Source organism: Leucoraja erinacea, chromosome 15, assembly GCF_028641065.1.
Source record: "Leucoraja erinacea ecotype New England chromosome 15, Leri_hhj_1, whole genome shotgun sequence".
NCBI lineage: Eukaryota > Metazoa > Chordata > Chondrichthyes > Rajiformes > Rajidae > Leucoraja > Leucoraja erinaceus.
Window position 1 is genome coordinate 33,565,929 of NC_073391.1, and position 16,319 is coordinate 33,582,247.

General features: G+C 48.0%; 1 protein-coding gene across 1 annotated transcript in view; it reads right to left on the minus strand.

The window, feature by feature from the left end:
* crtac1b (cartilage acidic protein 1b) overlaps positions 1-16,319 on the minus strand; it is a 129,299-nt gene that overhangs the window by 57,796 nt on the left and 55,184 nt on the right. Inside the window, 1 exon segment of the mRNA XM_055647094.1 lies at positions 7,228-7,362. Coding sequence (XP_055503069.1) covers positions 7,228-7,362 — 135 coding nt within the window.

Below are 16,319 nucleotides of genomic sequence, written 5' to 3' on the forward strand. Positions count from 1 at the left end.
GACCTCATTGAAACTTACCGAATAGTGAAAGGCCTGGATAGAGTGGATGTGGAGAGGATATATTCACCAGTGAGAGAGACTAGGACCAGAGGTCCCAGCCTCAGAATAAAAGGACGTTCCTTAAGAAAGGAGATATACGGAATGGTGGTGAATCTGTTGAATTCATTGCCACAGACGGCTGTGGAGACCAAGTCATTGGGTATTTTGAAGTTGGAGATTGTTAGATTTTTGATTGGCATGTGCCAGGGGTTATGGGGAGAAGGCAGGAGAATGGGGTTGAGAGGGAAAGATACATCAGCCAAGATTGAATGGCGGAGTCGATTCGATGGGCCAAATGGCCTAATTCTGCTCTGACGACTTATGAACTGTACATTAGGCCCACAACCTCTTCTTCAAAGTCAGCAAGACAAAGGGGCTAATATTCGTCTTTGGGAATTGATGTGGAGTAGATGCCCCAATGGCCATCTGCATAGAGAATAGAATATTGTAGCCCTTTGGCCTACAATGTCAGTGCCGAACATGATACCAAGACCAACTCGTATCTGTCTGCATATGATCCATATCCCTCCATTCCCTGCTTATCCATGTGCCTATCCAAAAGCCTCGTAAACGCCACTATCGTATCTGCCTCCACCACCACCCCGAGCAGCTCGTTCCAGGAACTCACCACTCTCTGTACATCTCCTTTAAATTTTGTCCCTCTTATTTTTAAATTGTGCCCTCTAGTATTTGATTTTTCCACTCTGGGGGAAAAAGGTTCTGACCGTCTACCCTCTCTCAACCGCCCATAATTGTACTTCCGCCGTGGTTCTCCGCAACTTCCAAGATTCCAGAGCAAACAATCCAAGTCTGTTCAGCACGTTCCAGGCACCCTCCACTCCCTGTGAAACAAAACTTGCCCTGCACATCTCCATTAAACGTTGCCCTTCTCACCTTAATGCCCATCCGTTTAAAGGTACAACAGGCAAACAGGCCCTTCGGCCCACCGATTATCGATCACCCGTTCACACTAGTTCTATGTTATCCCATTTTCTCATCCACTACCCCCTACACACTAGGGGCAATTTACAGAGGGTCAATTAAGCTACAAACCCGCATGTCTTTGGAAGAAACCAGAGCACCCGGAGGAAACTCATGAGTTCACAGAGAGAACCTGCGAACTCCACACACGCAGACACACCCGAGGTTGGGGTTGAACCCTACTCCTGCTCCGACTGGCTTATTCTCTTGTGAGAGCGAGGGAGAAAGTGCATGAGATGAACGGGATAAAGAAAGCATGTTGCCAAGACTCGAGGGCCTGAGCTATTGAGGGAGATTGGACAGGCTAGGACTTTATTAGTAGGAGCGCAGGAGGACGAGGGGTGATCTTATACAGGTGTATAAAATCATGAGGAGAATAGATAGGGTGACGGTACAGTCTTTCACCCAGGATAGGGGAAAGAAGAGCTGCACAGTGGCGCAATGGTAGAGTTACTACCTCACAGCGCCAGAGACACGGGTTCGATCCTGACTACGGGTGCTGTCTGTACAGGGTTTGAATGGTGTCACAGTGACCACATGGGTTTTCTCCGGGTGCTCTGGTTTTCTCCCACATCCCAAAGACGTGCAGGTTTATAGGCTAATTGGCTTCTATAGATAGTGTTAGTGTATGGATGATCGCTGGTTGGTGCGGACTCAGTGGGGATGTTTACACACTGAATCTAATTTTAAAAAACAGATGGCCCAGGTTTAAAGTGAGAGGAGAACGTTTTAATAGGAACTGATGTATCGAAAGAGTAAATGGAACGAGCTGCCAGAGAAGGTAGTTGAAGCAGGTAGAATAGCAACATTTATAAGACACTTGGACACTTACATGGAAATGAAAGGTTTAGAAGGATATGGGCCAAATGCTGGCAAATGGGTCTAGTGTAGATGGGAAGCATTGAAAGGAACTGCAGATGCTGGTTTATTCTGAAGTTAGACAGTGGCACAGCACCTTATAGTTTGTTTGAGCAGCTTTCAACCCACTGGTATGAACATTGCTTTCCCTAATTTTAAGTAACTCCTGCATTTCCTCTCTCCCCTGTCTCCCATCCTAGTCGCCCTACTAGTTCCAATGTTCGCAACCCTGTATCTCTTTGTTCTCACCTCTTCACCAGCCAACAATGGGCCATTATGAGCTCCACCCTTCCTTGGTCATCTACTGCCAGCCTTGCTTTGGTCTAACCTTTGCTCACCTCCAGTTCCCTCTCCTCTACTTTCAGCCTGAGAAATGTCCCGACCCAAAGTGTCACCCATTCTTTTTCTCCGCAGATGCTGCCTGACTCGCTGAGTTACTCCAGCACTTTGCGTCTATCATTAACCTAGATGGGATAGCTTGGACAGCATGGACGAGTGGAGCCAAAGGGTCTGATTCCATGCTGTACGGGAGACTGGAGGTGAAGAAATGTCATTGTTATTGGTGCAAGACGCAAGGCTAACATCGATCACAGACCTTGTTCGTCGATGGCTCTAATTCTGCTTTGCTCTGATATGGGATGGAAGTGACAATAGTGAACATCGGAAGCTTGCTCAGATAAATAACGGGTTGGCACATGGTCCAGCCTAGGGCAGTCCGCCAAATCTACTGACTATAACTGCTCCCCCTACAGTCGGATCAACTACCTAAAGCTCACAAAGTGCTGGAGTAACTCAGCAGGTCTGAAGGAGGATCCCAACCCGAAATGTCACCAATCAATGTTCACTCTCCACAATTGCTGCCTGACCCGCTGAGTTACTCCAGCACTTTGTGTCTTTTTTTGTAAACTGGCATCTGCAGTTCCTTGTTTCTACATCATTCTGGTAAACCTATTCTGCAGCTTTTCCAAAGCCTCCACATCCTCCCTGCAAATGGGGTGACCACACCAGCACACAATACCCCAAATGCGGCCCAACCAAAGGCCTGTAAACGCAGACCTGGTAGGTATCATCTCTTCCACAGTTACATTCTCTCAGCCTAACAGTGGCCTAACAAACGCAAACATTCTGAGTAATAACGGATTCCTCTGCAAGGATGTGATACATATTTCATGTTTGCACAGTGGGTAACAGAAATAAAGTGGAATATATTAAAGGAGCAATAAAAGTAACAAACACTGCCTTAAGACAGCAAAATCCATAACAGAAACTGCCGAACCATCTCTTTGTCCACAGCCCTGCAGCTGAGAATGTTTCAATTCTACAAGTTATCTCAAAAAATCACAGAGGAAAAATTACACATATACAAATTACAATTCAGCTGGTAAGGGTGCAGATAAGATTTAGGAGAATGTTGTCGGGACTCGAGGGCCTGAGCTGCAGGGAGAGGTTGGGCAGGCTAGGACTTTATTCCTTGGAGCGCAGGAGGACGATGGGGTGGTCTTTTAGAGGTGTACAAGATCATGAGGGGACTAGATAGGGTGAATGCACATACCCAGAGTAGGGGAATCGAGAACCAGTGGACATAGGTTTAAGGTGAGGGGGGAAGGATTTAAATAGAACTCGAGGGGCAACTTTTTTACGTAAAGGGTGAATGTCTAAAGTCTAAAGTAAAAGTAATTTCAGCAGTGTTGGATAGGGGGAGGCACAGTGGTAAAGCTGTTGGCTCACGGCGCCAGAGACCCGGGTTCGATCCTGACTACGGGTGTTGGCTGTATGGAGTTTGTACGTTCTCCCTGTGACCGTGTGGGTTTACTCCGGGGGCTCCGGTTTCCTCCCACATACCAAAGACGTACAGGTTTGTAGGTTAATTGGCTTCGTTAAACAAAATAGTAAATTCTCTCTAGTGTGTAGGATAGTGCTAGTGTACGGGGTGATTGCTGGTCGACTCGGACTCGTTTGACTCAAAAGGCCTGTTTCCGCACTTTATCTCTAAAGTTACATGGAACGAGCTGCCGGAGGAGGTAGCTGCGGCAGGTATTATCATAATTTGACAGGTACACGGATAGTAGAGGGATATGGATCAAACACTGGCAGGCAGGAGTAGAGTAGATGAGGGCATTTTGGTCGGCGGGGGCAAGTTGGGCTGATTGCTGAAGGGCCTGTTTCCACACTGTGTAACTCTCTATGAGAAATGACATTGTGTTTTACTCTGTGCAAATAAAAACTCGCCTCGTAGCTTAAATGATGAAACTCCACCATGGCTCAAGGTCATTCTCTCGACTCAATTCTGTGTGCCATTTGTCGGCTGTAAGTTTCAGAAATTAATGATCTTGAAACGACACCATGAATGGGTTTAATGTCCGGAGACATGGGATGGATGGTCGGGAGGTCTGTTGCACGGGCCGCCTTTCCCAGAGCAGGAATACGCCCGAGACAAACGCACGTAAATAATGCAGCGATATCCCTTTGTCCACCGGTGCGATGTCACGGTGAACTTTGCTTCACACGGTGGGCGGAGGGGGAATCGCAGAGTACATGCCCGCAGTGAGGGGAGAGGTTCTCGGAGATGTCAGGGAAGTAGCGGCAACAGATGGCAATTAATGGAGTGTTGAGATGTGAGCAATGAGCAGAGCCGGGGAATGTCGGGAACAGCTGTGTCAAAACCCCAGTGGCTGTGGTAGATAAACGTGTTCATCAAAGGTCAGGGTAGGATGAGAGGTGATAAAACACACTAAAAACTAGGATGCTAAGGAGGTGGCGAGGGAGGTACAACATTTTAAAAGACGCTTGGACGGGGTACGCGGATCGGAAAGTTTCAGCAGGATCTGGGCCAACGCAGCCAAGTGTGACGAGCTTAGATGGGGCATCTTGGTCGGCATGGACGAGTAAGTCCGAAGAAGGGTACCGGCCCGAAACGTCACCTATTCCTTTTCTCCGGGGATGCTGCCTGACCTGCTGAGCTACTCCAGTATTTTTTTGTAATCTATCTTCAATATAAACCATCATCTGCAGTTCCTTCCTACACATTCTCCAGAAATGTTGCCTGACCCGCTTGAGATGTTACTCCAGCACTTTGTGGGGTTTTATATTGTCGCACCCTGGCCACTCCCTCTCTCCCCTCTCCCAACCGGCAAAAAGTTATAGACGTGTGAAAACGCACACCATCAGATTCGGGGACAGTTTCTTCCCAGCACACCACCAGATTCGGGTACAGTTTCTTCCCAGCTGTTATCAGGCAACTTAAGCACCCTCCCGCAACCAGAGAGCGGTGCTGAACTACTATCTACCTCTTTGGTGACCCTCGGACTTTCCTTGATCTGACTTTGCTGGCTTTACCTTGCACTAAACGCTATCCCCTGCTACTGTACTGTAAATGTACTGTAATACATTGTAAATACACTGCACACCGTAATAGCTTGGTTGCAATGTGTAGGAAGGAACTGCAGATGCTGGTTTAAACCAAAGATAGACACAAAATGCTGGAGCAACTCAGCGGGACAGGCAGATTCTGGATAGAAGGAATGGGTGACGTGGCTTCATTGTAACCATGTAATGTCTTTCCGCTGACTGGACAGCACGCAACAAAAGCTTTTCACTGTACCTCGATACACGTGACAATAAACTATGCTGAAAACCAGCATCTGCAGTTGCTTTTTTCTGCATTTACTGCGTGCCGATCATTAGTTCTTTGGTGAAGGACGTAAACATTGGATGCAGGTAGAATCAGCAACTATTGCAGAGTTGGCGCCTGCCCGCGTGTGATCTACACACACCAATTCTCTGGGCATTCAGAATCAGGGCAGTTGTCAGCGCTGGGTTCTCAATACTAATGAGGTGTCTGTTCACATCCGAATCATTAACATCTGTACAAGTCACTGCAAGCAGCTGTGAGGGACTGCGGACACACGACCGCAGGCATGACACAGGGGCAAGATTCATGCATGTCTGGCAGGGAGGGGAGAAAAACAATATTTTCATTTGAACTTGGGCTGCAGAAATATTGGACAAGAAATTATGGACAAATATAACCCGGTGCCGAACACAGATGAATTGTTGGATTCAATTCACAATTGCACCAGAGGGTTTGTCCTTACACATTCCCTCTCACATCTAGTCCAGTTGTGCAGAATGAGCTGAAGTCTTAGTTTAATTCAGAGATTCGGCATGAAGACAAGCCCTTCTGCCCACTGGCTCAGGGCCGGCCATTGATCACCCGTTCACACTAGTTCTGTGTTATTCCACTTTCGTATCCACTGCCGACCGACGCTGGGGGCGATTTAAAACCAGAGGGGCCAAATAACCTTCAAACCCGCACGTCTTTGGGTGTGTGGGAGGAAACCAAGGCACCCGGAGGAAAGCACACAGGGAGAACGTGCAAACTCCGTGTAGACAGCACCCGAGGTTAGGATCAAACCTGGGTCTCTGCCGCTGTGAGGTCAGCATCTCTACCCGCTGTGCCACAGTGCCGTTCGCAGTCTGTCTCAGTACTTTCACCTGAGGTTTCATTAAAACCAAACAGAACAGTGACGCAGGTCTACCAGCTGCTGGGGACCTGGTTGGATCCTGACCTTGGAGTTGTGTGGAGTTGTGGAGTTGGCACATTCTCCCTGTGACCGTGTGGGTTTTTCTCCCACAACCTAAAGACATGCAGGTTTGTAGATTTCGGGTCAGGACATTTCTTCAGACTGATGGAGTAGGGGGGGGAGAAAGCTGGAAGAGAGGTGGGGATGCGATACAGACTGTAAGTGATAGGTGGATACAGGTGATTTTTGTTTTTATTGTCAGAGGGCTGGACATAGTCTGGAGGCGAAAAGTGATAAAAATGGGTCCCGAACCTTTCCATGTTCTCCAGAGATGCTGCCTGGCCCGCTGAGCTACTCCAGGACTCTGTGTCTTTCTTTGGTGTAAATAAGCATCTGCAGTTCCCTGTTATTCCAAGTTTGTTCAACATCTCCTTGTAGCTATTATCCTCCAATCCAGGTTCTGATTCAGAGGTTCAGCTTAGAGACACAGCAGGGAAACAGCCCCCTCGGCCACAATGTCCGCGCTGACCAGCGATCCCCGTGCACGAACACTATCCTACACGCCAGGGACAGTTTACAAATTTTTACTGAAGCCAATTAACTTACAAACCTGAACGTCTCCGGAGTGTGGGAGGAAACCGGAGCGCTCGGAGAAAACCCAAATATCGTACAGCCAGCACCCGTGGTCGGGATTGAACCCGGGTCTCTGGCGCTGTGAGGCAGCAACTCTACCGCTGCGCCACCGTGCCGTCCAGGTCCCTCACTGCCCCATGTTGGTCGAGCCCCGACCCTTCACATACTCACGGCCTGTGGGAGCAACACTCACCGGTCTCTGCCGCTATGTCAGTGAAGCTGCCGTCTCCATTGTTCCTGAACAGGAAGTTGGGTCCGTTCTCGTTGTCGCAGAAGATGTCGGAGTTGTGGGAGCTCACGATGGGGCCCACAGCAACGCCCCGGCCACCTGGGGTGGAGGAGAGAAGTGAGACATGGTTGGGTCACTGAGGTACAGGCAGCATTGGGACCGCCCACTCTGCAAGACCCCACGCCACTAATCATAGAGTCATACAGCGTGGAAACAGGCCCTTCAGCCCAACTTGCCCACACCGACCAACATCTCCCATCTACACTAGTTCCACCTGCCTAGGTTTGGCCCATATAGCTCTAAACCCATCCTATCCATGAGCCTGTCCAAATGTTTTTTAAATGTTATGATAGTACCTGCCTCAACTATGTCTTCTGACAGCTCGTTCCATACACCCACCATCCTTTGTGTAAATAAGTTACCCATCAACACCAGTCACACCTGCCAGCATTTGGCCCATCTCTCGAAACCATTCTTGCCCATGTACGTGTCCAAATGTCTTATCAATGTTGTTATAATACATGCCCCATTTACCTCCTCTGGCAGCTCGTTCCATACACCCACCTCCCTCTGTGTGAATAAGTTGTCTCTCAAGTTCCTATTACATATTTCCCCTCACCTTAAACCCACGTCCTCTGGTTCTTGATTTCCGTAAAAGCATTCACCACATCTATTTCCTTCATGATTTTTTACACCTCTATAAGATCATCCCTCAGCCTCCTGCGCTCCAAGGAATAAAGTCCTAGCTTGCCCAACCTCTCACTACAGCTCAGACCCTCAGCCCTGGTAACATCCTCGAAAGTCTTACATGCAATCTTTCCAGCTTAACAGTGTCCTTCCTATAGCAGGGTGACCAAAACTAAACAGAATGCGGCCTCATCAACGTCTTGTACAACTGCAACATAACACATCCCAACTTCTGTACTCATTATTTGTTTAAGAAGGAACTGCAGATGCTGGAAAATCGAAGGTAGACAAAAATGCTGGAGAAACTCAGCATCTATGGAGTGAAGGTAGTATGAAGAAGGGTTTCGACTCGAAACCCTGCCTATTTCCTTCGCTCCATAGATGCTGCCTCACCCGCTGAGTTTCTCCAGCATTTTTGTCTAACTTAGAGATGAATTTCCATCTCTAAGGGGAAAGATTTAATAGGAACCTGAGGGATGACTTTATCTTTCACACGGTGTGGTGGGTACGTGGAACGAGCTGCCAGAGGAGATAGTTGAAGCAAGTACCATAGTCAGTCGCACCTGTACTATAACAACACTGAAAAGACATCTGCACAAGGTACAGCCAGCATGTTAGACAGTGCCTTCTTCAGCTCCTGCCTTTGTCTTTCTGAGGTGAAAGAGCATCCAGCCTTGCCTTGAGATGAGCTCGAGCGTGGGTTAGTGTTTTATAATGGTGCTGGAGCAGAGAGCTGGTGCACACATCATTAACAGTGGCAGGCACACTGCCAAGGCAATTAATAAAGCATTCACAATTCAATGAACCCATGCTGAACCTTTATGAAACACCAGTGTAACCTCAACTGGAATATTGTGTTCAATTCAAGTCACCTCATTATCGCGAGGAGAAGTTTAAAAGACATTTGGACAGGTACATGTACAGGAAAGGTGTAGAGGGATATGGAGCAAATGAGGGCACATGGTAATAACTCGGTCAGCACTAACAAGTTTAGTTTAGTTTAGCTTAGTTTAGTTTAGTTTAGTTTACCTTAGTTTAGTTTAGTTTAGTTTATTGTCACATGTACCGAGATACAGTAAAAAGCTTTTGTTGCGTGCAAACAAGTCTGCGAAAAGACTATCCATTTTTACAATCGAGCCATAGCACAGACACATGATAACGGGATAACGTTTAATGCAAAATAAAGTCCAGCAGAGTCTGGTTAAAGATAGTCTGAGAGTCTTCAATGAGGTAGATAAGAGTTCAGGATTACTCTCTCGTTGGTGATAGGATGGTTCAGTTGCCTGGTAACAGGTGGGAAGAAAATATCCATGAATCTGGAGGTGTGCGTTTTCACACTTCTGTACCTCTTGCCCGATGGGAGAGGGGAGAAGAGGGAGTGACCAGGATGAGACTCATGCTTGATTATGTTGGTGGTCTTGCCGAGGCAGCGGGAAGTGGAGGTTGAGTCATTGGAAGGGAGGTTGGTTTGCGTGATGGAGCCAACACACTCCCTGCCCCCTGCCCCCCCCCCCCCCCCCCCCCCCCCCCCCCCCACCCGCTCTATGACCTAGTCTGTGCCAGTCCAGAGGAAAGGTACTTGGATGAGGGACTCAGTTAGAAGGAACGATTGGAGAACCTACAACTATTTTCTCTCGTTTTGGTTTATTATAGCCACGTGTACCGAGATACGGTGAAGAACTTTGTTTTGTGTGCTCTTTGTATAAAAGGCTGACAGGAGATCGTGTAGGATTTAAATATTAATGCCGGTCGGGATGATGAGAGTCTGTTCCCATCGATGGAGAGCTCAATAATACTATGACAGGGCGAGTGATGTGTACAAAGGCTGTCGTCATTCCAGATCCCAACTAGAGTGAGTTGGGTAGACACCAAGCACTGGAGTACATGGGCCGCAGAACCGGGGGGGGGGGGGGGGACTGGGGGGACTGCAGCCCCCCATTTGTTTGGCTAGACATGTTTCAATGTCTCCGGCATTGGACGAGGCGCTGCTGTGCTCTGAGCAACCTGGTCATAGGTGTTGGAGAACCGGGGCGGAGGGAGGGATGGAAGCAGAAGCAGCGGCGGGGGCAGATGCGGACGGGGAGCCGGGGCTGGCGAGTGTTTGCCGGGCTGGCGAGTCGCTCGCTGCAGCTCCGGCCATGGAGCAGCCTCAGTGCAACAGTCCCGGGCCATCGGAGGCGTTGCGCCGCTGCCGTGAGAGTCTCTGCGCCACTTTTTGAGGAGGGGGATGGTCTGTATTATTATCCCCCAGTTTTTAGAGGTCGAGCAATAACAATATAACAATCAGCTGTCTCTCATGTAGGTCCTACATTATCTTAAAAATACTGCATTGAAATCATACTTCTACAATGCAGTAAAACATGATTTTAATAAATCAAATTTCAAAAAGTCCCCCTCCCTCGTTGGGTACCCCCAAGGCCAGTGATCAGTGATTGCTCAGCCCCCCCCCCCCCCCCCCCCCCCCCCCCCACAATAAAAACACTCCGCGGCCCCTGGAGTAATTCAGCAGGTCAGGCAGCATCTCTGGTGAAAAAAGAATGAGAAAAATGGATCTCCAGAGATGCTGCCTGTCCCGCTGAGTTACTCCAGCTCTTTGGGTCTATCTTCGGTATAAACCAGCACCTGCAGTTCCTTCCTACACAAGAATCCATTGAACACATTGGGAATACATTGGGAAAAATCTGCAAGACCACAGACAAGGGATCAGATGACATGGGTTTAAGGTGTCAGGGGGAAAGATTAAATAGGAACCTGAGGGACAACCTTTCCACACAGAGGGCGGTGGGTGCATGGAATGAGCTGCCAGAGGAGGCAGTTGAGGCAGGTACTACACCAAACTTTAAAAGACACTTGGCCAGGCGCATGGACAGGAGAGGGTTGGAGAGAAATGAACCAAACGTGGGCAGATGCCAACCAAGATGCCCCATCTACACTAGTCCCACCTGCGTGCATTTGGCCCATATCCCTCTCAACCCTTTCCCGTCCATGTACCTGCTCAAATATTTTTTAAACATTGTTATAGTGCATGGCCAAACTACTGACTCTGGCAGCTTGTTCCATACACCCACCATCCTCTGTGTGAATAGGTTGCCCCTCAGGATCCTAGAAAAATGTTTCCCCTCTCAACTTAAATCTATGCCCTCCGGTTCTTGATTCCCTTTACTCTGGATAAGCGACACTGTGCATTCACCCCATCTATTCCCCTCGGATCTTATACACCTCTATAAGGTCACCCCTCAACCTCCTGCACTCCAAGGAATAAAGTCCTGGCCTTCCCGACCTCTCCCCACAGCTCACGCCTTTGATTCCTGGCAACATCCTCGTAAATCTTCTCTGAAACTCTTTCCAGATTAAATACTTAGTCAAATTTATAACTTTAGGAATAAAAATAGGTAAAATAGATTGTAAAATAACTTAAATGTCAAAGCTATTTGATCATGTTGTTGGAGTGCCTGGATGTAAGTACTGATGCTTCAGTGAATGCTTCACAGATTGGTAATGCAAATGCAACTCTAATAAAATGCTGGAAGGTCACGGAACAATGCACGAGTCAATGAAGACAGAATCACACAGCTGTACAGCACAGACACAGACCCTTCAGCCCAACTTGCCCATGCCGTCCAAGTTGGCATACTGGGTTAGTCCCATTTGCCTGAATTTGGCCCATATCCCTCCAAAATCCTTCTTATCCATATATCTGTCCTAAAAAGTTGTAGCTGTATCCGCTTCTGGCAGCTCACTCCACATATAGACTTGCCTTTGAATGAAAAGGTAGCCCCTGAGCACTTTTAAATCTCTCACCTTAAGCCCATACCCTCTAGTTTTAGGATCCTCTACCCTGGGAAAAAGACTGTGAGCGTTCACTTTTTCCGTGCCCCTCGTGATCTTGTACACCTCAATAAGGTCACCCCTCAGCCTCCTATGCTACAAAGTTAAAAACTCCCAGCCTACCCAACCTCTCCCTGTAACTTGAGCCCGCAAGCACAGATTATTCACAGTGTGGCTGGGCGGCCAGTTCAGGGCGGCACGGTAGTGTAATGGTAGAGTTGCTGCCTCACAGCGGCAGTCCCAAGTTCAATCCTGACGATGGGTGCTGTCTGTACGGAGTTTGTACATTCTCACTACGACCGCGTGGGTTTTCTCTAGGTGCCCCAGTTTTCTCCCACACTCCAAAGACGTGCAGGTTTGTAGTTGGTACTGTAATCTTTGACTTTTAGACTTTAGAGATACAGCACGGAAACATCCCCTGTGGCCCACTGGTCCGCACTGCCGAGTGATCACCCCGTATACAAGCACTATCCGCACTGCCGAGTGATCACCCCGTATACAAGCACTATCCACACTGCCGAGTGATCACCCCGTATACAAGCACTATCCACACTGCCCAGCGATCACCCTGTACACTAGCACTATCCACACTGCAGAGTGCTCAGCCCGTATACAAGCACTATCCGCACTGCCTAGTGATCACCCCGCACACTAGCACTATCTGCACTGCCCAGTGATCACCCTGTATACAAGCACTATCCTACACTCTAGGGCCAACTTACAATTTTTCCCAAAGCCAATTAACTGACAAACCTGTTTGTCTTTGGCGTGTGGGAGGAAGCTGAAGCACCTGGAGAAAGTCCGCGCTGTCACGGGGAGAACGTACGCACCCCGTGAACCATAACAACAACCAGGGTCGAACCAGGGTCTCTGGCTCTGTGAGGCAGCAACATTACAACACTGTGCCTCCCCTATGCAATTGTATCCACTGAAATTGCTTTTACTTAGACTTTAAGGGCCTGTCCCACATGGTGATTTTTTCGGCAACTGCCGGCGTCATAGCAGTGTCGCCAAAAGATTTTGAAAATTTCAAAATATCCAGCGGCGACAAAAAAAATGTCGCGACACTTGAAAAAACACTGCTGCGTCACGTCGGATCACGCTGCGTTACGCTGCAGCATGCCGCAAATCTTTCAGTGACCTGATACATCAGTCAATGATGCCAGCAGTCGCCGAAAGAATTGCCAAGTGGGTCATTAAACCTTTGTGTAACACCAAGTAAAGATAAACCCTGCCAGAGGGTGGCAAAAGAGTGTGTATATACCCCATTTAATCCCATCATGATTTTATACACCTCTATAATATACACCTCTCGGCTTGTACTCACTAGAATTTAGATGATTGAGGGGGGATCTTATAGAAACTTACAAAATGGACAGGCCAGATGCAGGAAGATTGTCCCCGATGTTGGGGAAGTCCAGAACAACGGGTCACAATTTAAGGATAAAGGGGAAATCTTTTAGGACCGAGATGAGAAAAACATTTTTCACACAGAGAGTGGTGAATCTCTGGAATTCTCTGCCACAAAAGGTAGTTGAGGCCAGTTCATTGGTTATATTTAAGAGGGAGTTAGATGTGGCCCTTGTGGCTAAAGGGATCAGGGGGTATGGAGAGAAGGCAGGTACAGGATACTGAGTTGGATGATCTGCCATGATCATATTGAATGGCGGTGTAGGCTCGAAGGGCCGAATGGCCTACTCATGCACCTGTTTTCTATGTTTCTATGTTTCTATAAGATCATCCCTCATGCTCCTGTGCTGCGGGGAATAAAGTCCTAGCTGCTTAACCTCTCCCTGTAGCTCAGACACTGATGATTTGATACTAACGCAAATTAATTGGATGAGTGTAGGTGGGCACAATGGCTAGTATGAAGACGATGGGCTGACCATGCGGTCACAGGGAGGACATACAAACTCCGTGCGGGCAAATCTACCGCAGCGCCACCGTGCTGCCCATGTCTTGGTCAGCTCCAGGGCTCGGTAAGCAGAGACATTAATGAGCTGCAGGCGCTACATTAAGAGCACCATTTACAAAGAACAAAAGGATTACACGAAAATCAATGAGTAGAATTGCTGGGAATCGTCGAACGTTTGGTCGAAGAGAGAATTCAACAAGCCGACAGGAGACAGAGAAAGAGACACAGAAATACAAAGCGGGACTCACAATGGCACCACCCACTCTACACTTCACCTACAATTGATGCACTTTCCAGTTAAGAAACCCTCAAACAGTATTGATGTGGCCATGAAGCCCATCTACAAAACACAGACAATGAGACGGACTAACACACAAGGGAGGAGCCGGAACATCTGGCGGCAGCTGCTGCTTTACAAAAGTTTTGTTTGATTTAGAAACATAGAAACATAGAAAATAGGTGCAGTAGGCCATTTGGCCCTTCGAGCCTGCACTGCCATTCAATATGATCATGGCTGATCATCCAACTCAGTATCCTGTTCCTGCCTTCTCTCCATACCCCCTGATCCCATTAGCCACAAGCAAAGATCCTAGAGGATCCTATAGCTCCGCTATAGGATCTTTGGCCACAAGGGCCACATCTAACTCCCACTTAAATATAGCCAATGAACTGGCCTCAACTACCTTTTGTGGCAGAGAATTCCAGAGATTCACCACTCTCTGTGTGAAAAAAGTTTTCCTCATCTCAGTCCTAAAAGATTTCCCCCTTATCCTTAAACTATGACCCCTTGTTCTGGACTCCCCCAACATCGGGAACAATCTTCCTGCATCTAGCCTGTCCAACCCCTTAAGAATGTTGTAAGTTTCTATAAGATCCCCCCTCAATCTTCTAAATTCTAGCGAGTACAAACCGAGTCTATCCAGTCTTTCTTCATATGAAAGTCCTGACATCCCAGGAATCAGTCTGGTGAACCTTCTCTGTACTCCCTCTAGGTCAAGAATGTCTTTCCTCAGATTAGGAGACCAAAACTGTACGCAATACTCCAGGTGTGGCCTCACCAAGACCCTGTACAACTGCAGTAGAACCTCCCTGCTCCTATACTCAAATCTTTATTTTATTTTAATTGCCACGTGTGTCAAGGTACAGTGCGAAGCTTTTTTGTTGCGCGCTCTCCTGTTGACAGAAGGACTATACAACGCTACTGATTATAATTAGGCCGCCCACAGGGCAAAATATACTTAAAGCAAGAATATTTACGCAAAGAACTGCACTTGCAGGTTTATACTAAAGATAGGCACAGAGTGCTGGAGTAATTCAGCGGGCCAGGCAGCAACTCTGAAGAACATGGATTGGTGACGTTTCAGGTTGGGCCCCTTCTTCACGCCAAGTGAGCAGTTTGAAGGAGGGTCCCGACCTGAAACGCCGCCTATCCATGTTCTCCAGAGATACTGCCTGACCCACTGAGCTACTCCAGCACTCTGTAATCTAGAGGCCCTTATATACAAGGGCACCAGCAAGGCAATACAGAGACAAAGCCTAGAACCACTTCTAAATACCGACTCCTTGGGCCCCCCTGTAAATACGATATGATAGAACTTTATTTATCCCAGGAGGAAAATTGATCTGCAAACAGTCATAAAATCACTAAATTCATGAAAATACTGACAGTCCCCCAGGACCCCGTGTAAATACTGACAAAACCGCAAGCCTTTGGATTGTGGGAGGAAACCGGAGCACCCGGAGGAAACACACGCGGTCACAGGGAGTACATGCAAACTCCGTACAGGCAGCACTGCCTTGCCGCCCTCTGGCAGGGTTGATCTTTACTTGGCGTTTCCTGCTAAAGCTGCCGGTTCCCTCTGCCTCCCACACCTTGCGTCGTCACTCCCTCCTCCCATGGCTCACACCACTGAGTCGCCTGAGTGCATTTTAAGACATTTGTTCTCCCTCAGTGTGATTTCACAAACGGATGATGCTGCAAAAATCAGATTAGCCGGACTGAGGCACAGCAGAAATTCCGTCAATAAATCAATATCGCAGCGTTGCAGCCATCTCGTTTGGGCAGGGTATGTCGGCGAGTGTGTCAGTGTTTACAGGGAGACCTGTGGAGTGTGTCAGTGTTTACAGGGGGTCCCTGGGGAGTGCCCTACACTCTAGGAACTATTTACAGTTTACGGAGGCCGATCAAACTACAATCCTGTACGTCCTTGGAATGTGGGAGGAAACCGGAGCACCCGGAGAAAACCCATGGGGCCACAGGGAGAACGTGCAAACTCCATACAGACAGCACCATTGGTGCTGTGTGGCAAGAACTCTACCGCTGCACCACCGTGCCACCCTGTTAAGTGCAGGTAGGTAAGTGTTGGTCTTGGCATCATGTTCGGCACAGACATTGTGGGCCAAAGGGCCTGTTCTTGTGTTCCATGTTCTGTGTTGTATGTTCTGTGTTGTATGTTCTCTGTTGTATGTTCTGTGTTGTATGTTCTGTGTTGTATGTTCTCTGTTCTATGTTCTCTGTTCTACGTCCTATGAATACACAAGGGTCCCTCCTTGCTACATGCCATAAGTATCAGTGGGTCTGAACAGCTTTGATAAGCAGGCACTGGTCAAACAATTTATATTGTCG